At 35.2% G+C, this 25,836-nt stretch overlaps 1 protein-coding gene across 1 annotated transcript in view; it reads left to right on the forward strand.

Annotated features, from left to right (window-relative positions):
- The window catches only part of LOC148230729 (beta-1-syntrophin-like), an 87,212-nt gene that overhangs the window by 13,818 nt on the left and 47,558 nt on the right, over positions 1–25,836 (forward strand). The window contains exon 3 of the mRNA XM_088193940.1: positions 9,818–10,035. Coding sequence (XP_088050066.1) covers positions 9,818–10,035 — 218 coding nt within the window. The remainder of the gene's footprint in view (positions 1–9,817; positions 10,036–25,836) is intronic.

Here is a 25,836-nt window from a genome sequence, read left to right on the forward strand (position 1 = left end):
AAAAGCGAAGAGCGACGGGTCGTAAATCGGCCCCGCGGTCACTCGGAAAACCCATTAACGGACGTCAATTCAATGAAGGCGGCGCGATCGAACGTCCGTTTAATAAATCGGCTCCGATTTAACGCCCGCGGGGCGAAATTAACCCACCCTCTTCCGCGGCGGCGTCTTCGGGTTAAGATTGTTTAAATTTGCGCACCCATCTCAACGTCAAATCGGCGGCGCCTCGCGTAGATTCCGACGGATACGGAAACTTCTATTATTACGTCACACACACACCCCTATCTATGCAAGTTCGTTTTGAATCTGATCGGAGTCGTACAGTTTCTGGGATAATCTACGTTCATGACGTCACACCTTGCGTTACACTACGCATTTTATTTGAGTCGTGTAACCTCTCAAACTTCTACCGTGTTTCTACTCATACAACAGTTGCCATAAAATATTTTAATGGTTATATCAGAGCTGCAGGCTAGTTGTTCCTCGATAGATTCCGAAGAAGCGTCGCTGCTTCTATACTTTAGCCCGATAAGAGGATCTTGGGATGAAAGCTACTTTACTGAGGAGGTTTTCGCTTCCCTAAACTGAGGATGGTAAAATTCCTTGGTAAATTGCATTACGTCGGGCGGCGAAATGAATTTTTTTTAAAGCAGTATTTTATGACGTGATTTTTCGTCAGTGTTTTTGTATAAAGCTGCGATTCAAAGATCCATTAGTTACCGTTTTATTATGTAATGTACGTGCAGCGTAAAAAATATTAAGTACGTTGCTTACTCTCGTATTTTTGTATGCGATTTTTTTTTATCTTTCCGGCGACTTATGGTTTGTTAACAAATTCAAGAAATCCACGTCTATCAACAGTGTTCGACACTTATTAGGTATGAACAAATGGTGAACCGTAAGAATAATTTATTATTATGCTCACGTATTCATTGATTATAATTGAAGTAAGCACATATTTTTATTTTACTTATCTGTACGTGCGCGCATATAACATATAATAGTATCGAAAACTCAATCGAAACTAAAGCCCATTTCCAGTAATTACGTCCCGAAAAGGTCACAGCGGAGCATTATTAACCTATAGCTCCCCCCACTCCGGCCTCGTACACCCATCATCCCGTTAGGACTATTAAAACTCGATTACTGCCCGATCTTATCGACAGTGTAATTTTAATTTGAATATTTCATTCGCAATCGATGAATATTTCATTCATTCCGATCGACGTTGAATATTTATATTACGAAACACTGGTAGGAGAGGAATATTTTTTCACATGCATTATATTCCGACGTAAATTATGAAATAGTTGCCGCGTTTTGTATCGGTGAATAATATTTTCAGACTCGTGGATAAATCGGGAGCGTCTTCCCGCGGGACTAATTTTATGAGGGTTCTTTCCCGTTTCGGATGATAATAAAATGGACTCCCAGGAACGGGGGTGTGTGAGCGTATTATGAGAGGGAAATGATCAACGACGTCAGAGAGGATCGTAAATTAAAAATATATTACACTCTTAATACAGTAGCAGCTTGTTTAAGGAATTGCATAACTGTAGCACCTATAGATAAGAACATCAAATGTAATTTAACTAAAGGGTGACGCTTACAAAATTTACATTAATTGTATTATATCTCAATATTACGTTGTATGAAGTGACACATTATTGGGACGCAAGCAAAGGCTGTGATATTGTATAGATATGGAATCGACAAGTTATTGAACCTGTATATGTTCAAAGGAAAAGAAAAACTTATTGAAGAAAATATCGATTTATCCTATATGATATAAATACTAATTTTCGACAAAAATGTTCTGGCGTTGAGGTCTTTTTCAAACTGTTTTTTTTCAATGAATTTCACATTTTTTTATGTCTTTTAAAACTGATTGTTTTTTTGTTTTTATTTCTTGCCCATGACTAAGCAAGCCATTGGCGTTCCAAACTACCAGGCTGAGAAGGTTGTTCATTTTGATATTTTGGTGACGAGTGTGATATATACGTGTATTTTGTATTAATTATTCTTGAATGAATATTTTGAGTTTTGGAACGGATCAACTTAAATTTCCATTATTTCTTTGATATTTTTGAAATACGAGCACGTTTCAGAGCGATTTATGCATCTAAACTAAGGTTCCACTGTATTCCTCGATTGTTAGACTTAGTCAGTTTTGGGGCGGAACTGAATTTATTTTTATCTGACATTTATATTATTAGACTTTTCATTGGAGATCGCACCAGACCAAATCGTACCTGCTCGTTCAGAGACGATATTTTGGCCGGCTGTTTTTTTATCTTTAACGGTTAACGTGCACACTGCTTTGCTTTTGGCAACATTGCATGTTTTTTTATGAGCTGTATAATCTGCATTGCAGTATTTAAATAATAATTCATAATCGTATCGTTTAGTTTTAATATTTAATGATATTTTATATTGTTTTTTTGTGTTTATTGAAATAATACTATGTAGTGTTTTTTGACCATCGTGACGCATTGGGGGTAAACTATTACGTCACAATCGTCTTAATTTAAATAAATAAATAATCCTGGAAAGCTCCTTCATTTAAACGTGGAGATTTTTGGTAGTTTCAACATCTCAAAATAGTATATAACATAAGTTGTAGTTGAGTATAAAGCTTTTTTTGTGTTAAGAAATTATTATCCGTTTTATTTGGATTGTTAAACGCAAGATAGTTTTCTTATACATATCATTACAATATTCATTCAGGTTAAGTTGTATAAATATTGAACGAATACCTGTAGAAATGTCGTTGAGGGTAATTGAAAAAAGAGTTAAATCTTGTAATAACACGTTTTGCAAACAATTAAAACCACAAGTTACAATATTTTCTATATATGGACTTGAAGTGCCGTTTTAGTTCGGACTATCATCGAGCGCTACAACATTCTTTATTCAGGTCTAGGTTAGTAATACACGGTAAAAACCCGAACTATGATTTCATCATGACCTTGCTTGTAGCGTCTATTGGTGATAATCAAAACAAATCAATCATACCGTGAGCAAGCAGTTTTGCATAAATAAAAAAGTTAAGCAAAGATACATTTTATGCTATTCTAATTAAGCAACTAGATACTGGAAACTGATTGGTGATATTGGATATCCACACTATAGGCCCAATTGAGTTTGTTGTAAGTATTCTAAAAATCAGATTCACGACCGGGTCTTGATTTCGGGTCGGGTTTTGGTTATAAAACAGTTGAAATGAGATCATTGCGCAGAATGTGCGGGGCGTGATATGGTGTGATTAGGGGTGCGTAGATATAAGGCTCTGTGGAGATAATAGGGGGCCGGTCGGAAGAGAGGCTTAAACGTATGATTATGTACGTAGGTTTCATAAAAAATGAATTCATTTTTTATTTACATTAATTTTATACTTCTCAGTAAAAAAAACCCGCGCGTTTTGCTATTATATATAGCATTATCTTTATCAAAAAATAGAGGTTATCAGTGACAATTAATTCGTAAAACATCATAATATAATACGGAAAGATTTCGTGCAGCTAAATACAGTCATATTGTGCTAAATACAGTATATTCGAAAAGTCATTATGGATTTAGTTATTTAATTCCTAATTGCTTTATTTTCAGCACCCAACGCGCGTCCAGTTTTTTATAATCTAATATTTTTTATCAGCCATTAAAAAAACAAATTGATATATGTTAATAACAGTTTAAACAGAACACTTGACGAACCTTCTACATATAAAAAGTGTAACATTGTTGCGACTGTGGCTTCTTAAACTTATTGGAACGGATAGTGTTGCCAAACCGTATAAAAAGTAGCTTCCATTTCTGCTAGCTTTGTATCTTACTTTCCTTATATCCCTTTTATAATGCGCCAGACGCCTCGAGACTTTACAAGGGCCGAGTTATCGAAACGTCAAGCATTTCGATAGCTCGTATTTGCGCCCTCACGTATGGCGGAACGTGTTTATTCCAAGTGGATTTGTGAAATTAGGTCCCGCGGGATCGCTTTTATTGCACGAGCCGTTCGAAACTCTGGCACAAACTCCGAAAAGTTTCTCCCGGTTCGGAGAAAATGATTTGTGAAATATGATTGCTGTTAAATGCCGGATTGAAGCCGGATTTGTATGGTGTTGATAGTATCTTCAATGCGGAGATCTTGATGAATAATTAGACTAGCAAGATAGAAAGATGACAATGTACAGTAAATCATTCATCCACGATAATATAAACTAGCTAGTCTCAGTTTTCTGCGAAAAATCTTGCTCTTACAATGTTTTAGAAATAACGCGATAGAACAGTTACATATATAAAATATAAAGCACATATATAATTGCGACTTACGTTGTAACATGGCATGTCAAGCCCAATGTATTACAACGGGGTAACTATCAACACATGCTGGCAATATCACATAATGCACATATACAAGGTAAATATCTGAGCATAATATATTTTTTTGTGACAAACTAAACTGAATCTGAAGTAAAGGATTCGGTGACATATATTTAGCTTTTATCAATAGCATATTTTTTTTATTAAAAATAAAAATAGGTCTGGTTTATCAGTCCAGCTCCTTACGGACAATGTTATTCCGTTTTTATATCACATCATATTAAAAACCCTCTAAATTTTTCATTTCTATGAAATATCCTAAGGGTTCTATTATATAATATAAATTCAGTCTTCCGTACGCTTCATAAGATTCTCATGTGGTCTGGACGAAGTACCGTTACAAGAAATAGCATGCTTTATCTCTTTCTTCGTTGCGTGCGACACCCCTCCTACTTTTATTTCTAGGGGGTCGACGTCAGTTCTGGATTGTTAAATGAATAAATTTGATTAACCTACAATACCACTAACTTCATTCTATAATTTTGCTACTTATGTATCTGATTTTTTTAATTTTGCACAGAATTTCAAAGTTTTTTTAAATAAATTTAATTATTGAAGTCATTATTAAATGTGTTCCTACTATTGTTGTTTCCAAAAGTAAAAAATATTTGTATTTAATATAAGAAAAGAGCATTATTATATAATAAAAATAAAATGGTGAATATTTCTTTAGAAGCGCAGGGTAACACCCCCTCGGTGTATGGCTGAGAGGCAAATAATAGTGGATTCTAATTAGAATGTAACGGTAAACCGTCGAGCTCGATAGGGAATCTTATGATGCCTTCCGTACAATATTCCCTTAGCTATAATATTTTTTTATATCTATCTACTCTTAAATTATCTTTATTATATGTACTATGAAATCTATGTTTATCTATATTTCTTATTAAAACACCCCTGTATTATATTATTTATTAATTTATATAATAATATAAAAACATTCATTCCAATCGTTCAAGAATATATATTATATTTTATATTACGCTTATCGCCTTATTCTGAAACTTTTGCAGTATTGTTTTATCTGCTTCGTTGAGCATATGTAATATCGCTACACATCATATGAAATAATTATTATCTTAGAAAGTAAACGTATTTTACTACTATTTTTTTGTTAATCCAAATTTAGCAATCTATAGTAATCATTACTTAATGTTTTGTAGCAGTGGTGTCTAAATAATGGTCTGAAATCTTTGAATATATAAAACATAGAAGGTTTTGAATATTTTTATTATTACTTTTGACTTTATTTTATTTATATAAATAAAATAATTTTAAATGTTTCCGGTTTTAATGCCGAAGGGGGTGACTGCAGCCAAAATAGACGCCAGAACAGCTGGTAACAGTTTATTTTGTAAACATATATATTACCAAAATGTAGATTATCAGGCTATCATGTCTTGGAAGTCGGCTTCTTCGCTGGAATGTCGAGTTAAATTATCATTGTTTCATATAATTGAAAAAATGCTTACCTGAAGCATTTAAGTAAGTTCTTACTTAATATTTTGCGCGATTCTGAATGAAACTGTGTTATTTGAGAAAGTTTTTTTTTCAATTTATTGATAAGATTTCTCATAAAATGCAGAGTCAACATCTTGCATGGTTTTATCAAAATTGTATTCGCTTTTACTGCACGTGAATAAAAGTAACTTATCTTGAAATATTTTTTACATTAAATATTTAACAACGGTACTTTTATATTGATATATGTAAAATACATATATATATATATATATTTTACATTACTGTGAAAAATAAAACACGAGTGGTTGGTTATATCCATGATTAAATCTATTCTAATGCTATGCTAAGCAGTTTTGGCACTTGATATGATAAAAAATAAAAATTATATATGCATACTAAATATAAAAATGTAAAAAAACTTGTTTGGGTTTTTGGAATATTACCTAGGTCTAGACTCGAATATGAATTTGCGTGTGCTTGTTGGTCATCATATATATATATATTTTTACGTACGCGTGTGGGTCGCTGAAATTAATGTCCGAACCGCTTTGATGGTTTTTATTTTTGCGTTTTATTAACCAAATCGATCATTTGTTCGCCCACGCGCGCTTCACCTTTCACTGAAACATTAAAACGATTACATTGTTTTATCGTGTCGTAAACTTGCCCCAACTCATGGGCGATGATATGTGTAACATTACTTTTAAAGCTGAATTATCAATATATCGTGTCCTAAATCGTATCGTATGGCTTTAGTTTAAACACCCAAACAACACGTTGTCTCTTTAAAATTAAACATCGTTCATGATCGAAATTAATGCTCACTGTGCACGTTATTCGCGAACGATTTTTTTACTATATGAATTTTATATTAAACATTTCTTGCAGTGCTTAAAAATAAGTATTTTTTTATGTACGTACTGCTATACTTGTGTATAGGAATTCTTTAGATAAAAAGTGTGTTTTTATGCTTTTTATCTCAATGAATGTCAACCGCGAGTCCCCGAGTGCTTTTTGTGTGTAAATTTTCAGAAGTTCATAATTTAGAATTTAAAATTCCATGCTGCGGTATATAAAGAGTACTAATGAACGACGATAAGGAAACTTGTGGTTAGTTCTTGGGGTTTATGTTAACAATCATCAGTAACGCACTCATCTATTATAGAAAGTTGCTATGGTGTCATTTTTGTGTTTCATCTACCATAGTCTTTCGATTTCGCACACAACAATCCTATCGCATATCAAACATGCAAGACAGACAGGTAGACAGACACTCTTGAACGTATTGTTCGCGCTTTGATAAACGACAAAAAGCCGAGCGGTGCTAATCGAAAGCGAAAATGATCGACGGAGCGAGCGAAAAATATACGTAGAAAAAATGGAGTATAGAACGAAGCAACAATGAACGTCCAAACGAATGACTCGTGTAAAAGGCCGACAAGGATGAACACGGAGATTAATTGGAGCTGTCTGACTCCCCTCTCGGTAATCAGGATAAGGCGCGATGATCCTTATTAATTTTGCAAGAAACTGAATATCTCTTCGCAAGGCGCACACAATCGCGCATTTTCTTTATTAACACACACACAACAAGCTTGGTTCGTAATCAAATTTGATGGATATTAAGCTTTATATGTCTATGAAAATGGCAGAAGGGAACCTTGTCAAATATATTTTTTTCTAGATAATTGATTTTAAGATGATAAATGGAAAATACTAGAATTAAAGATTGTAATGAGGAAAATATAGCTCTAAAATGACACACATACAGAATTTTATAAAAGAGAGTAACCAAAACAAAGCACATGCAAATTATGGCGAAATGAGAGCAAACTTATACAATTATACAAATCAGCGAGTGTACTATGAGTTGGAAGAGCAAATTTGATTGATCTTAAGCATTAACAAATCTCTTATCCCGTGGTTATTTACATTCCTTTAAAACAGCAGATTTGGAACTGAGCATTAGTAACTCTCAGCTATTACATGCGTTTTAGCGAAGACTTCTGAGACTTTCAGACCGATTTTTTTTTAAATAAATTTAAACCATTCCCCCATGATGTCATAAATGATATACTGTTAAAGAAGAATAAAAAATAAAAAAGTCATTTATTATATCAAAATTAAAATACAGTTGGACAGCTCCTCGTAGCCCACATTACACATATTCAATGTCAGCTACGAGGAGCTGGTCCAGTTGTAAATTTTGTTATAATTCTTCTTAAACTGTGTGTATCATTTATAACGTCGTGACGAAATGGTTTAAATTTATTTAAATAAATAAATAAGTAATATATAATTGTGCAATGCCATTGTGACAGCCGTAGGCGAGTTGGTCAGTGTGGATGTCCTGACTAATAGGAATCAGAAGAGGACGCGATCGTGAGTCTGGTAAATTGTTAAGAAGCAGTAATGAATAAACTAAATTCACATTGATGATATTTGTTACGTACTTATTATTATTATTATGCTTATTTGAAATTATTTCCTCATTTGTGACTTGATATTATGAATAAAATGTGCTGTAAACCAAGCTTCATTAGGTCAATCTGTAAGAACAGTAATTTTATTCGTCGCATCTATTTGTGCGAATGCGTTATTGTACTACTTGTCTACCCTTTTTATTAGAACCTATAATCCGAACGTCTCACATATCATCATATCGCTTCTTTGAAAGGGCTCCTTTCATCGATCTTTGGCATCAGTAGAGAAAAACTCATTCCAGCATTTTTTTCCCTGATCCTTTGAAGCTAATACCAGATCGTTACCCGTTTCGCACGATGAGAAACGTATGAAACGCAAACCTATTTATATTTGCATACATTTTATTCTCTCTCTCTCTACCTCTCTCATGTATTTACGCGTGGGGTCGATTTTCGGCTTTTCAGTCGACATTACTCTCCTGAGACTTGAACGGGAATTAGATTCTGGCGTAACAGGTGCTTTAAAATTCAACAACTTCATCACTGTTTCTGTTTCGTTGTTTTTCCAACTTTTCGTTAATCGTTCAGCGTATTTAGTTATCGCAGAATTTCCACTCGCTCGCGTATATGCTTTTTTATTTGTCCAAAGCAGTTTCGAAAGATTGTATAACTCTTATATTGCTTTTTTCGATAACTCCCGCGAATCTCGGTTGTCGTTAGTGCTACTTTGCGCTAAAAGCGATTTTTAAACGAACCGGTTTTCGAGTCGCAAATTTGTCGTTAAAGTTAAAATTTAATCAATTCAAGCAATTTTTTTTGTGATTCTGATGTATAATTCCCTCATACATATTCAGCAGCTCTCTGTTTTATTACGTTTTCGATTAAGTATTAATGAATTTTTGTGGTGTATTATTGATTTGCGCGAGTGTGCGTTCTTTAACAAAATATTAAAACATTTTTGGAGGCTTGTAAAATATTATATTGCGACCGTGAACTTTAGATGAAACTTTAGCTATTTGATGCTACATAAGTTATTGATTTAACAATATTTAATACTAATACACGACAAATATGCACGTAAAGGTTATATATCAGTGACAGTGCGTGAGTTGTAACTTGGGGGAAGCTGTGGGTAAATTATTGTAGCGCCTTGTGTTCACCCCTCTTTTGTTGTCAATATAAATTACATACAAATATAATAAGCGATGGAAATATGTATTATAGGTTAAAAAAAATACAGGTATAATGAACCCGCATCATAAAACACGTGCGGCGTTAACTGAATAGAAAGTATCATACTTAACATACTAAAATTAACAAACTGTTTCTTTCTTTCTAGAACAGAAACACATAGGTAAAATCTAAATATATTCTATTAATATAAGGCAATGCTGCACATTTTTATTAATATGGCCAATTCAAAAAATTCTAATTGTTGGTGGGTCGCCCATTTTTGTACCACTGATCTAAGCGTTTGTGTTGGGCGAAGGAAAGAGATTTTAACGGTTACTGTTTATAATTCTCAATTTAATAAACGTTTTTATTTCTTGCAGAAGGCAGAACGTTAGAGCTGCATTCACCAGATGGCGTGCACGCGCTACGTCTGCGTGCGCCCGATGCAGCCAGCGCGGCGCGCTGGCATCGCGCGCTTGCTGCAGCAGCGCGACGTGCTCAGCGCGCTGCTGTTGCGCATGCGCGGCAAACACTAGCGCCTATTGTAGGCGATTTACGAAGAATGGGGTGGCTCGCGAGGCGGCATCCCGACTCTCAGGTAAATTGTGTTTTATTTTTTAGCATACGTATCACTTACAGAGAATTTTAAACATTTAAAAATCGAATATAACGATACTTGCTGGTCTAGGTCAGCATATATAATCTGTGTCAAAATAAGTGCTTTACCTCAAATACACGCTGACGTGACTCAAAAGATTCATATTACAGGTATTCATATCGCGAGAGATAAAAATGGGTTTTATTTGTATTGCATTGTAAAAAAACGTGGTAACAAGCTTCATCTCACTAATTTAGTAATCTATTTGAGTGTTTTATTTCATGAGCATATAGTATTGATACGTTTTAAAATGGTGAACTTCTATAAAAACATTAGATATCTAATAAATTAATTTAATCTTAAGAGAGCCGGTTTGATTATTTGGAAAAAGAAAAGATAAACATATGTACATGCTCGAGGTTATTATATTTTACAAAGAGCTTAATATATTCGAGGTTTTTATTTTAAACGCTCAAATAGATTACTAAATCAGTGCGATGAAGCACAATACTACTATTTTCTAATCTCAAATGTATGGATTTCTAGATCAAATAGCATTGAAATGGTACGTAACAGCAATAAAAATATATATTTACTGCAAATAAAGATATTCGAGTATACTACGCCATATTACGATCAAGTGTTAAAATAATCACAATATGATCAAATAATTTGTTTGAAAATATACATTTGTATTTTTGGTAGATACGTATGATCATTATCAAGGCAAACGTTTTTGAATTTGAACAACCCAGTATTCTCATGGTTAAATTTACGTAGAACTTTCAAGATGTAAAAATCCTTAACAACTAAAAGTTCACTAACGGGAAAACTTCTAATCAGAGCATTGCTTAGAAATTTTCCTATTCACGACGAAAGGAAACTCACAAAATATTATTTATCGATAAATCTTCTGAAGTCTTAGTTTGTAACGATGTAATTAAGATATTTTAAGTACTTTAATTCTTGTTATTTATTGAAATTAAATAAAAACTAAAACGGCATTTATTTATTTACAGCTTAAACAACCGTGTTTAGTAAGTATACAGTCTAGTTTTTATAGCATACTTTGATGTCAATAGATAAAAAAATTAAAATACTTTCTTGATATCGTTAATATAAAGAAATAATTAACATTCGATGTTGAAAATCCAGAGAATGTGCTCTGTTTTTTAAACACTTTTAATGAGCTTATCGCGTCTATTTCTATACAAATATTAGTTTTGTGCTGGTGTATTGTTTGTGTCTATTTTTAATCTTTCGCTATAACCTGACAAGCGTAAGCCCAATGCGTTACAATGGGGTATACCTGGGCCAACTGGAAGTCATAAATACCTACAAGTAATTATTCACCATCAGACTGAAAGTCTGGGAATCGGTGATATATATATTATTAATTATGAATTATGTGTAATATAATTTATAATTAATAGATATCAACGCAGATTAGGCCGGTTTTTAACAATAGCGCAATTTTATAAATACAAATTCGAGCGCGACTTTCTCAGGGCTCGAACCCGCAACTTCAGAGTTACTAGTCTAAGACTTTACGGACTGCGCTATTCCATCCTTATATTTTTTTTAATCTGATAATCGCGGTAGCATTCTTAAATCATTGTTTTTAAAGATAATATATTTTATTTAAAAAAATCAGCTGCTTTCGTCCTAAGTTGCACAAATCCAAATGAATTCAACTTAACAAGTATAACTTGAATTTATTAACATTCTGTTCTGATTTCTTAATGGAACTTCCCTCTTTGTTTACAATTTGGAATACAAAGGGTTTGACACTGAACTTGCATCCGCCGAAGTATACTCTTAATCGACACATATATCTTTAAAGTCAAGAGAATGAAGGCGCTTCCACTTTACTCGTCAAATCGACTTCATCCAAGCAGTCATCCTGAATCGAGTTTAATTCGATATTTAAGACGACTAACAACAGCGCCAAGCACATGCAAGACAAAAAATAACAATTAACAGAAACGTTATACTTTTTTTAGGGAGCTTAACCCTAGGGGTGGTTGACCTCGCGGCCAATGAGACTTCTCGGTGAATCCTATTAGACTGTTTATTATTTTATATTTACAAGTTTGTTAATGGACGAATACGGCGTGACGTTTCTCGTGATGTCGGAGTTCGTGCAGTTGATGATTCTCAGGATGGCTCAAGCTGCATGCGACAGGTGTCAGGAGTGTCTGGTGGGGGCGCGTAGCTGGTTCCTCAGGAAGGCTGCTGGTCGTCGTTTGTCGCTGATTCCGCTCTCTGGCGTCTGGTCTCTGTCTCGTGCCTCAGCGTCTCGTCTCTCGCTTGACTGTCGTGGATTGTCCTTGGGCCCTCTGCCAAGGTCTTGTGTACCAACTGCGGATCAACTGCCGTCTCCTCGTCGGAGTCCGGGCTTATATTCTTTTAGGGGATGCACCCTTGCTGGCCAATCACGCTTGTGCGTCGATCTCCTAGCCAATCGCTGGAGTCGCTTCGTAGAATTCGAGAAATCGGATGTTGCATATTTGGAAGCGAGTTTTTGCTTGCTCCGACTTTCGAATTCTACGGAAAGGGTTTGCTGTTGTGATGATTAATTGCATCCGCACCGTTTAGTCACAAAAGGGATACTCTTAACGACCCGTGTTGTGTGGTCAAAAGAAATCCCTCTTGTGCCATGATGTTTGTCTCATTATTAACAGTGAACATTCTTGGTTACGGGCATTAACAATGAGACAATTGCCCTTTTTTTTGTCCGTTACTATTCATGGTGGTCGACAGTCGCCACACTTTTTCAAAAGCAAGAGTGACTTTTGCGACACCCGGTTATTATAATATCATATGAATGACGCAACAGGAATGAAATAATAATTCACATATATTACATCTATGTTTACGATGCTCGCAAGCGCAGTTTATATACACCCACACTTCGTTTTGACACTCATAATTGGGAAGTGGGTATCGCATTGAGCTTAGATTCTTGTCGATGATGCGAATCAAATCCAACGCGTGGGTTTTGCTGAAGCGCGTGAAAGAGCTTAATTTGTCCAGACAGTTTTATCTATATTTCACTCGAAAACACGTACGGGCAGGTACGGTTTTCATAATTTTCCGACAGTGCTCAATTTCAAGCTCGTTATATTCTTTGTGCGAATTACCCGGAGCGTGAGATAATCGCTTCGCATTGTATTTGCCGTTATCTCGGGGACGGATCGCCGTGCTCCGGTGGTGCATTCTCGTTTCCGTTCGTGCTCGCGCCCGTCGTGCAACGCGCGCACGTAGCCTGTACGTTATATGCAAATCGCTTCCAGCTACGTACGTACATGCACACTATGAATACGGGTCACGGCGTAATCGAATACGTCGCCGAAAATCGCGTTACGGCGGGTAGCGTATCTCGCTGCGCGTGTCTTTATCATTCATGCCCTCTGTATGTAACGAGACGGAAAAGTTCGTGTCAGGAAAGTATTGTAAGTAAAGGAAAGTAAAGTACAAGAAGAACAAGAGTTTTATTTATTTAAACTAATGTAAATTCATCCATTGATTCTTAAAAAACTAGGTAACTTTGAATTGTATCATACGGTCGTCATCGAATCTGGCTGCTCCTTATTATATAAGGTTCGTAATTGTGTTGTTAGAGAAGTTCTTAGGTGAGATTACGGATTTCATGTCATTCTAGAGTTGCTATGCGGTGTTGTCGATAATTCGTCGCGAGTCGCGATCGCGTCCCTTATTCCTGCTGTCGCGGCTACGACGATGGCGCTAGAAAGCTTTTATTTGATACGAGCCATCTTATTTTTAACGAGCTCGCCAATCACAATGTTTTCGGCGATAGCTACGAGAAGCTGTTACATCTCATGTGGGGTGAAGCACATCTTTTTTAGATGTGCGCCACTACCATTTTTATTTGATTTTAATTTGTATTTTTTTTAAATATAAAAAAGCGTACCGAAGTGTATATAAAGATGTTTTTTTTTAAAGTTTGTTTTTAAAATTGCCAACACTTTATCCAGTGACAGTCAATTTGACAGCTGACAGCTGATTTGTGCTCAGTTTGGTTTGCTATTTCACCATGAATAGACTTACGCCAGAACAACGCTTGCAAATTGTGCAAATTTATTTCGAAAATCATGGTTCAGTTCGCAAAACTTACCGTGCGCTACGTCCATTGTACGGTCAATATAAACGTCCATCCGAGCAAGTAATTCGAATTTTCCAAAATTTTTTTTTTTTTTTTTTTGGTTTTTTTTTTTTTTTTTTTTTTTTTTTAAATTTGTAAAAGGTTTTATGTATAAGTAATTCGAATAACCATGGATCGTTTTTGCGCCACGTATAGTCTAATTGATAATACGCATCCGCAGAGACGTCGTACAGTTCGCACCGATACAGTTGTTTCTGTGTGGAGCGTAGTATGGAGGAGGACTCGAGTCGATTCGCGGAAAGTTCTTGGTTTATGATCTTACAAGATCCAGCCGATGCTGCAATAATTGAAGCCGCTTGATCATTGTGTGCATCGTACGTTCGGTGAATGGGTCGAAAACGAGATTGCTCTTGATCCTTATTTTCACCACATTTTATTCAGCGATGAGGATTTTTGATCAATTTTGACCAATCGATTTCATTTTTGGTTATAGAATGATTCAAACTAATTACTATGCCCTATAAAACCATGCAAACCATGATTTTATTGGTTAATTGACCTTCACGTATACCTAATTTTAAATTTTATTTGGAGCTATTTAAAGAACCACGTGTATGACACGATACGCACCGATATATTTTGCGAAGATTTGGACTTTAAAATCGTAGTCATTTAAATGATTTTGAATTATATATAATATAAAAATTAAAAGTACTTTGGGATCATCAAGTATTTATTAGTAGAAGTGTCGCTTCACTTATTTTATCTCACGATTAAATTAAGTTGTGATCTGCAAGATTGACAGTATACCTTTTACATCGTTGTAATATAACTCACGCCACGTCAGTCATAAACATTCAACGAGCAACAGATCACATTTCCCACACAATGCACCATTCACCTTCCACCCACACGAGATTATTACAAAACAATTAAATGCAGTTTGAATTTGAACAATGCGAACCAGTCCGCGGTATTATGAAATTAAATTTAAATTTTACCCAAGGTGAAACTAATCGGATAACGCAAGGGTAGGTCTGGTCTGTTAAAGTTTCTGGAGCGCGAGAAATTGTCAAGTGCACAGCGCAATTCTTTGTTATGATGCAAGCAGCAATTCTCCGTAGTCTACTTTTCCGGTCGCTTTTCTCCGAACGGCATCGCGTAATCGCACTAAATTGTTGTACGTTGCTCTTTGTTTGACATTTGACGTAATAACGTATGCGCGCGCATGGAATATCGCAAACGAATGGATGTCAGCATTAAAACCCAAATAACCGTCACTCATTTTCCTTCAATGTAATCTTAGGAACTTATCGCACCTGATACCCTTAGGCGTGGGCGAGCCTTGTTAAACCCCACTTAAATTAGAACAAACTTGATATAAACCGTGAAGGTAAAATGGGGTGTTCTTTTTACGGCGCCGTAAAGTATCCTTTACAAATTTTCATCGAGCGCGCTTGAGGCGCACGTCCCACGCGTAAAACGGCACGGGGAAACACGAACACGATACGTGGTTTGTGTGTGACATCATATAAATCAAATTAGACGAAAGCTAAGAGCGAGATACGCGGCGGTAGCAAAAGTTAGGGGTAAGACTGCAAAGCTTTATTCACTGAAGAAATGTTTGTGCATACTGAATCAACAGTTGAATTAATTTTAGTTTATAAACACTAACATATACAAATAATATCACGGTATAAATAAATAAAATAATGGCACCCGTAAAGTTGATGCCGGATTATAACCGAGAGCAACGTGGGGATTTTATTAGCATTTAAAAGAAAAATATTGCGTCGTATTTTTGCTACGATTAAGAAGGCGGGGTACGGATTCAACCACAAGCTCGTCAAATTATTTGAGAACTCAAAGTTTATCTAAAATACTTAAATCTGTCAATTAAATTCAAACGTATTCGTTGGGTATGCCTTGACAAAGGACAGCACGTGAAATGAAAGGTGTCCATATCGTGAATTGTTCAAATTTTAACGGCCGTTCGAAATCTGTTCAGACGACACGTGGCAACCTGTTTAAACTTCATCGCAACAGCCACAAAAGTATATGAAAACGGACGAGATAAACAAACCAATTAAACCCCAATATTCGTTGCATAGAGAAGTTGACGAGCACTAAACCTCCCTCAGGCTGGCCATGTGTAAAAACGCATACAAAACGCCCTAATCAATAAGTTATATTTAGGACTCGCTTCCGACAACACATCTCTCCGACTTCGTATAAATTCAAAACTAAAAGGAGCCGCCCACAATCGACAATGGAAGCCGCCGCTTCCCCCTTCGCTTCAACCCCGTTCTAGCTCGACGTCAGGAATCCTTCGGATGCAGACGCGTTTACATAAACTTAATTATACAAAACTGTACGTGAACGTGACTCAAATAACAATTATAAACTAAATAAGTTAGTCTTGTATCAAAATAAATACCCCTGACTCCCATAAGGAGAAGTGTTTTCTTGGAAAAGGTGTTTTGGTTAGTGGTAAATAACTAACAGATTTACCCCTATCACTGTAAAGTCTGAGCTTAGAAGTTTTGTGGATAGATTCCTGATTAATAAATTGCGCATATATGCGCATTAAAAAGTAGAACGCCTCTTACAAAATAACTTTCCAGGTAATACATTTTATAAAATCGTTATTATTTTAATACGGTAAAATAAATTATTTTAAACACCCTATACATTCCATTTTAGATTGACATCGGTGACAAAGAGCCAGTCAGATTCAGTAAGATTCGACGGCTATAATAAAATTATGACGTGTGAACGGATGCGGGCGATCGAGTCAATTTTGTGAAATTGCATTAGTTATTGCAGAGTGACTGGGCGAATTTACGGGTCAGCGGTCGTCCGTCAATCGCGATGATTCATGTTTGATGATTCAATCAGATTGCCACGAGTTAAATCTTGATTTTAGAGTACTTGCATGTCGACAGTCTGAATATTTTATGATTCTCTCTGACACTATTTTGATCGGTTCAAAGATGTGTGATTGCAATCGATTCTGGCGAGGAGCATCTGTAACATAACACAAGTCGTTCTAGAACGGCATACTCCACTTATACATACGATGGAGTGATGAATTTTAGTTTCACCCCTTCATTACTCAAAAATGGATAACATAATGCTACCCTTCTTTAGCGTATGTCTCTAGTGGGGCGGCCATTTCTATATAGCTATTATGTCACGTGGAATGTTGTGTTCTATTTGTGCTACCATATGCAGCATATTTTAATTAATTAGTAAAGTTTATCCAACATAAGTCAATGGTACGTTTTATAGATCACTGGATGTATAAAAATCCTTATTACTATGTAATGTTGATTTGAATACTGATGTGTCAAATTTAATAGATACAATTACTGCTTAATTTTATTCTATTAGCTTCGATACATTTTTCTAAGCGTATGAAAATAATTATTTTATAAGATTTCGTTGAACGCAAATACGTGATGCGGCAGTGTAGGGGGAGCGGAACTAGAGCGGAACCGTTCCGTTATTTTTGGCTTTGTAAAACGCAGATTTTGATATGAATCTCAGTATCATTGTTTGCGTTAATGAAACGATTCAGTTTTTCGACAAAAACCCACTTCCAAAAAGCAATTAGTCATTCATCTGAGTTCCGCTCTGATCGGATTCGAACCCTAGTTTTTGTCGTACTACTACTACCACAGTTACGGCCTGAATTCATCCCGGATAGTTCATCAAGCTCTCGCCGAATTAACAATTTATTATCATTCGGACGCCCGCGTTGCGTTTTTTGTACAGCCTCCGCTGATCTTTTTTGCCGATACGCAGACGGGAAAATCATGTCGTTTTTGTGTTGTGTGCTATGTACCCGGCCGTTTCTCTTTGTATCGCCATTGTCGTCCGGTAACGATTTTTTGCCGATGCAGCCGGATTACGCCGTGTCCGGTTTTCGGTATGTTCGTATCGATGCTGCGAATCAAGCATCGTGAATGATGCTTTTATTGAGTTTCAAAATAAAAATAAGGACGGTTTTGTGTTTTAGAATGAAGTTCGCATAACCTATGTATATAGCATTGTATATTAATCTATTTAAGTAACTGACATTAAATATATCAATGTGCAATACCAGCGTATTAAGGAGCCGGATGGCGAAAGCCATAGGCAAGTTTAGCTCTAACGGACATCAAAAGAAGACGCGATCGTGATTCTCGAAAACGTTTCGGAACCCAAAACTGGAATTCTTCAAAAACAGCTTAATAACCCCAAAAGTATTTGACGTCAAATTGTCAATGAGAAAATCATCTCCTAACTTAATTTCTGTCGCAATAAGAAACTGTCCTTTTGACTTATTTTTTGTCATAGACAAGGAAAATTGGGAATTAAAGCTGCGCGAAACAAAAAAGCAGATGGCTAATAATCAATATAACACTTCAAAAAACACATTCTGACATTTAAATTTATTTACAAATTGTTATTAACTGGCGGCTTTATATGGCGATTGCTCTTCGGGGCCTTGGAGAAATAACATAGAACTCTACATACATATGTATGTGTATTCAGTTGCGGTTGAATTTTCCAGACTGCCTTGTATGTTACTAAAACACGAATACTTCAGACTCCCGTTATGCTGTTAAACGTATGTAATGCTGACAAAATTAATCTAAATTCACAAAATACCATCAAAGTTACGTTTCATTAGCGATAGAATATTGCTATTAAACCGTTTTTTCCGCTTTTTTATAAAAATATATTTTTATATTTTTCCATTATTGTTGTAATATTTTTTCTCGCTATTTGATCGACTTCGCGGTTGGCTTGGCGCGCGATCATGTTTAATGAAATTTATCGAATCAATCGCGGTCTGTGGTTGCTCGCAAAACAAACAGAGTTCGCGCTCGTCGTTCGACCCCCTTAAAAAAATGCTAATTCGCAATTTTTCAGTCCCCTTCAGGCCGTGTGGGCGTGTGCTTTAAGGAGAAATACGACTTTGTTTATAATACTATTTCGCGTCGTGATCCTTCGGCACACCGCGCGTGATTCGCGTCTCTCTCTTTCTTTTTTCATGCAAATGTTTGCCAAAACGCTTAGCTTTTGTCGCCGGCGCCCGAGTCATTTGCATAGTGCGTGGGCGTTGCGAATTTTCGTAATAATTTGCCGTACGCTCTATAGATAGGTCAAGTAGTAGGTATAGTCGAGTTTCAAAATGGTTTCTAAGATATACTATGTTGTCCTAACCTTCGTGTCAGGGGTGTTTTCTTGTTTTTTACAGACAAAGTTAATGTTGGTTAAAATTTTTTGTGTGTAGACATTAAGTTCGTCACGTATAGTTTATATATGTTAGTTATACGTAGGTGCGTTTCTAAAGCGGGTTCAACTCCGGATTTCAGACGTCGAGTTGGACCAGGTGATGCGAAGAGAGAATCGGCGGGTTCTGCGATCTTCGAGGTTCTGACATTGGGCCAGCCTCATTTAGTGAGTCCAAGTTGAGGAGCTCTTAAAGTTCTAATGCATTATACTACGAAGTGGATGTTCAAGTGTGAATGTCAGTTAAAATGTTAAATAAAATCGTTATCTTTTCTCATCGGATACTCTTAATCTTTTCTAATTTATGGTGGGTATTTTGCTGACAGGTCTTCCATAGTGGTTTTTAATTTTAACAATGAATCTCATCGGTTGTCTCAGACGATTAAACCATTATTTGTGTATCATATGCCGAATTGTTCAATTGAAGATGTCAAAGATATGTCTATTGTTTTCACTCAGGCGCTTAATGAACTATACGAGAATTTAAAACTTTGCACAGTGAAAGAAAAGCAGTATTTGCATTTATGTTCAATCAAAACAGGATTTAGACTTACATGTTTTATTATCGTCAATCTTGTTAAACGTGAACCATATACGCGCTAAAAGTGCTAAACACCAATACATTAGTTTTACGACACTGTTGGCAAGCTGTGAGGCCTTTTGTCCAATAAGTGCCATTGTGCATCTTGTAAGTGCCGGTCATAAATCTGGAGGAATTAGCCAAATGCATTGCAACGGCCGTTCGAGACTTATAATACAATTCACACAAGTGCTATTATGTATTTTGTATTAACAGTACATTAGAGATGCCTTGAGTAAAGTCTTATGTAATTTTTTTTATTGCTTAGACAAAAAAAAAAGGTTTTAATAAAAAAAACAGACGGATATTATCAAATCCCATTACACCATCAAATATTCGTAATTGATAGTTACAGTTAAAAAAGGCGAGCACAATATCTCTCAATTGAATTAATAAAAACGGATACACAGTGCCTAAAATGACATTTCCATTCGGAACTAGCTTCGGATACACGAGGGAGAGAGAGAGAGAGAGACCAAGTAAGCCGCCGCTTCCCTCTTCAAGGCTACGAAGCTACGTATGCAAGACTATGAGGACTTATATATAACAATACTTTTACAAAAAGTACGTGATGTGACTTATTTTTTTGCATAATAATTACGTAAATACAACGTTATTTACTCGTTTTTTTGTACTTATATTCAAATCCAGTATTTATCTCAACAATATATTTTTGCTTTTTTTTTGGAGATAGGCTAAATTGTTTATATAAAATGTATCTTACGTTGACCTAGTGCTAAATATATATTAATTTTTCGTCTCTCATATGCAAGCGATCGCATATATGCGAATAACCTCTTATTTTTTACGTGACAAAAACTACATATGATTTGCATAAATATAATTAGAAGAAGTCCTAATAGTGTTAATAATGTATTAAACTGTCGAGTTGACAGTATTTTGAGATTAGAGATTTATTTTCAATTCAATTATATAATACAAACCCAAATGTGTCCGCCATTGGATGCTGATTAAATATTTATACTGTGCTAGTTATGTAGAATCACACATTGAGGTATTTTCGAATATGCTAATGCAGGTTTTGTAATTGTTGGATATCGAATGAAAACAGGTCCTCTTCGTTTCGATCTATGTAGCATGTCCGAATCAATTACGAAACTAGACGCCCGAACCCGTTTACACGTTCGATATATTATTTTTACGTTTAGGCTAACTAATTTTAATGTTTGTGTTGTGATATGCAAATCTCCACTATTAAAGGATACTAGGCATGCACTATACGATGTGAATTGCCGCAGCTCATCGGACGCATGTATGTCTATGTTGTTGGTTACAGGATGTGCAGTTCTAAATTGGGACAGGAATTCTAACTGAATGTGCATGCGGAATTATTGTTTATTTAGTCGTTTGGCGTGTGTGTGCAATTTGGCGAGTTCAGAAATTGTTTCGAATCGGAATGCATGTTCATGTTAGGCTAACGTGCGTTATTAACCCTAGGTATGATTACTAATCACACGCTATATAAATATTGAATAGCGTTTCCAAAGCAAGCTTGGCAATCCAATTTTGTTTATTCAAAATATTATTATCTATACTATAATTCTCAAAGTTTGCTTTTCTGTTTGTTTGTCTCTGTAAAAACTGGCGATAAATGAATTTTTAGAGAACGTCTGTTGTGAATTTCTAGGTCAAATTAACTTTTTTATAATATTCGTATAAAATAGTATAGATTCCATAATTGCCGTTTCAAGCACACATTTTCTATTTAGGAATGTAATTTAAATATATTTATAAGTATACACACGAATTGCTTTAAAAAATACTTGCGTTAACTAATTCAAGAAATCATACCAGTTCTTAGAATCCTCTTAAACTAGACTCACTTTGATAAATGGATTTTGTGTATTTTTTTCAATGAAATAATTAATTAATATTTAATGAAACAATGATCATCGATATTGTAATCACTCAATCAGTTTCTCAGTTAAGTTACTAAAATTCCTAGTGCAGATTCTATAGAAGTGAGCAATATTGCATGTTGCGTCGAATTTATTGACTTTTTATTCTTAGTAGAACAATAATCATTTCATTTGAAATCTAGAATAGTTATACTATATAATAGTCAGAAAGAAAAACTATTTTGCACTTAATTTAAATAACAATTTACTCATTCATTACAGTCAATATTGCTATTGTTTTTAGCGATATTATATTATTCTGCTGTGGAATTTAACAATATATTATATTGCTGTGATTATTTATTTTTCCACCACATTACGAAATACGCTATTTCAGCCCTTATATATTGAACATTGTATTGTATAAAACGAAAATGCGATAATTAGTGTCGAGTTTGGTGAACGTGTTGGACAGACGAAGTTCGTAGTCCATTTAATTAAGCTTTGGAGTGTTAATTGCAAAACGTGTGGCAGGGCGTGTTTGTGAAACAAAATTAGTCTTCTACGATTGACTAATTCTGTTTTTTGTTTTTCTTGACAGCGTTAAGGCTAGGCACGATAACAATAAATTGAAATAATTAACTGTAGTTAAGCATAATCGGTATTTCTTAAATATAAACTGTATTTCTTAAAATATAGTTTGTTGTAAGGCCGAATAAGAAGCAATGAAGTTGTTTCATTATGAAAATATTATTAAAATATATTTGTATAAATTTATATACATATGTATTTGTATACATAATACAAAATATAATTATTGTATATTTTACAAAAAAGACACCCCTTACCAAAATTTAAAATGTGCGTTAAAACAGTGTTTATATATTTTATAAATTATTATTTTGAGCAATATGCGGGTGGAAACACAGCTTCGTTTTGAAAGCTCCTTATCCACTCTTCTTTTTGAACAATCTGACATTTTTCTGATAAGCATTAAAACACTTTTTTCGTTTTAAATGCGTATTATATTATATATTTCGCCGTTTTAAGACGCGATTGCAGCAATTGGCTGAATTTTCGTTGCAATATCGTGATAGGTCACCAAGCAGCCCTGGATACTTTAGCATGGACACCGATGAGGAGAAGGCATTCACAAGAAGCCATTAAAAGACTCGGGCAGACAATCGAAGAGACCAGCAGACGCCCGCCGCCCGTGGACAACATACAGTCATGGGCGCGCACATTCCGCCGTCAGCTCGGAGAATATACTGTTGTGAGAATATACGCTGCTACACCAATCACTCGTCCACTGACATCATCCCTCCGCCAGCTTCTCCACCACCGCTCGGAGAAAACATCTTACCATTTATCGTCTGTCACAACTAGAGTCTCCAATTCGAGTAATCGAGTACTCGATACTCGTGTATACTTGTCTATTTTTCAAGTACTTGATCATCGAGTATTTTGAAAATTACTCGATTAATACTCGAAATTAAAAAATTTTGAACTATTTTAGAAACAAAATTAACTTTAACTCGGTCCGGTAAAGGTTAACGTCTTGCTTTTATTTGGCGTTTATGCCCGAAGTCCCGAGTTAGAGCGGTTACTATCAGGTATAATTTTTTCATAGCTACATAGTTGCATAGTTCCGGTCGTCGGCTATGTTAGTGGGTACGACGGAGAAATTTCTTTTGTGTTTTCTGTTCGACAGTCCCGACTTATCTAATTTATGGCAATGAACAATATGAAATATCAACAAAAAAATTGTTAGGTTTTATGACTATGCAGTTGTAACGTAAAGTGTTGTAAATTGTTTATACTGATCCCTCAGCTTAAAATATATATCAAAACAATTGTGTGTTTTAAAGGCATTTAAAGTAAAGGCAGTTCTTTGCGAACCGTTTAGCTCTAGAGTGAAAGGGATTCACCCAAATACATCTTCGAAGGATATAGATTTAAATTCTTCGCATTAATCAGAAGGAGTAGAATATTGTATATTGTTAAGAAAAAAAATCTATTCAAGAAGAATTACAAAATGCTATTTTGTCAATAGTCGAAGAAAATAAGAGAAAAGCAGAGAAGGGAATGAAAGAAGAGAACATAAAAAGAGAGTTCAAAAAATTTTATATCTATAAAAAGCGAACAGATAAATTAGAAGCCTTATCCAACGCGTTAATGACAATAAGACCAACATCAACAGCAACGGAAAGGGTTTTTTCCATAACGGGAATAATAAAACCAATGGTTAGCAGTAATATTAAATTCGAGACACTTTTTGCATTATTGTTTTTAAAAAGTATGTTCGTGAAGTTAAAATAATTGTAAAAATTAACATACTAAGTATTTTATTCATTTATTTATATGTGCACGAATTTGAATAATAGCTATTTTGGTACATTTGGTAAATACTCGAAAGTACTCGAGTACTCGAGTATTTTAAAATTTTAATATTCGATACTCGAGTAGTTGATGGTTCGAGTAATTGGAGACTCTAGTCACAACATAAGCAAATATGTAATGTAACAAAACTCTTACTAGATTCCATTAAGGGTCTCACTGGCTACGAAGAAAAAAAACCTTAAAAAAATATTTGAATCCAAAAACCTGATTATTGTAAATATAGTGTCTTTGTTGAAATGCTTAGCTAAATCGTTTTTTAATTCCGTTACGGACAGGCAAAATGGTGTGAATTTAAAGAAAGTTTTATGAATGAGCGAGTAAATAACCATTGTTGAATTTACTCTTTTGTTAGACGTTTCATAAATGATGAACTTTACAGACTATCGGATAATTAGGTGCTGAAAATAAGTGCAGATGTTTGTTTCAACATATACATATGTTGAAATATAAATATAGCAGCGTTTTAAAAGTAAAATTTAAAATAAACTTCAATCTCAATTTTTAATTCATTTTTTATCTTCTGCTGACTTGTTAATTGATCGCGTAAATATTTAATACATTTACGACAATTGGGGTAGTAGCTCTCGTCGAAATTCATTCTGTACCTTGTTCGGCGTCAAATGGATTGAAATTGCTCAGGCTTTGTATTGTGTGCTCGTCGTTCTGCAGATGCTTGTGATTTTCTCCCAGACGCAGATGCCGTAAGGGCGAAACCATAAATTATTCGTAGCCTGTTGTGAAACCGCTCGAGTCTACAACACCTCTCGTAAGTCGTTGCCTTCGATGCCTTCGACGACACCTGTAGGCGCTCGAGCTTTTGACGAGAGGGGGTGAAAGTTTACCCGGTAACCGCAGCGTTCACAGGGGAGACAGATTGTTGATTTTGGGGTCGAATTCACCCCCGCACCTAAGAATACAGATTCGTGTCCATCGGTCGTTTTGCGACAAAATTCATCGCGTGATCCACCAAATTGGAATTGAGATTCAGTTCTGTAGCTAATATGTTGTCTACTCTGCAACAATACAAACGCAGTTTGTGGTTGAAAGATTGGTTTATTGATCGATAGTTAAATTTTAGCGATTGTAATAAAAATAACTCGATTTACATGCTTAATTATACGCCGATTTTAGATTCCCTATTTACAGGTATTCTCTAAATAAATAAATCCGGTCACAGAAAATAATAAAAAACATAATTTTCACAGTTTAAATTTTAGTATGCTATGACAGTAAGAATTAGCTTATTGTTACTCATCGGGTCAATTGTTACGGTCGATCGGGTACGTATATTAATGCAATTAACCCGTTCCGCCCACGCGTTTGCCTCGAGCGTGAGATAATATTAAATTGTTGCGAAATGTTCGTAAGCAGCATTAAACGGTTTATAAAAGAAGTTAGCGATTGGTATAACAGTGTGTGTTTAACGTAAACGTTGCGTGCTTTATGTGTTATTTGTGTGCCGAAACGATGTTGTATGTATCGAACGATAAGTTTCGTAATAAATCGTTTCCGATATTGCTCAATAATAATAATTGTCGAATCGATGCTAGAAA

This window comes from Plectrocnemia conspersa, unplaced genomic scaffold (assembly GCF_051122295.1).
Source record: "Plectrocnemia conspersa isolate PC_06_02 unplaced genomic scaffold, ASM5112229v1 ptg000010l, whole genome shotgun sequence".
Classification (NCBI taxonomy): Eukaryota; Metazoa; Arthropoda; class Insecta; order Trichoptera; family Polycentropodidae; genus Plectrocnemia; species Plectrocnemia conspersa.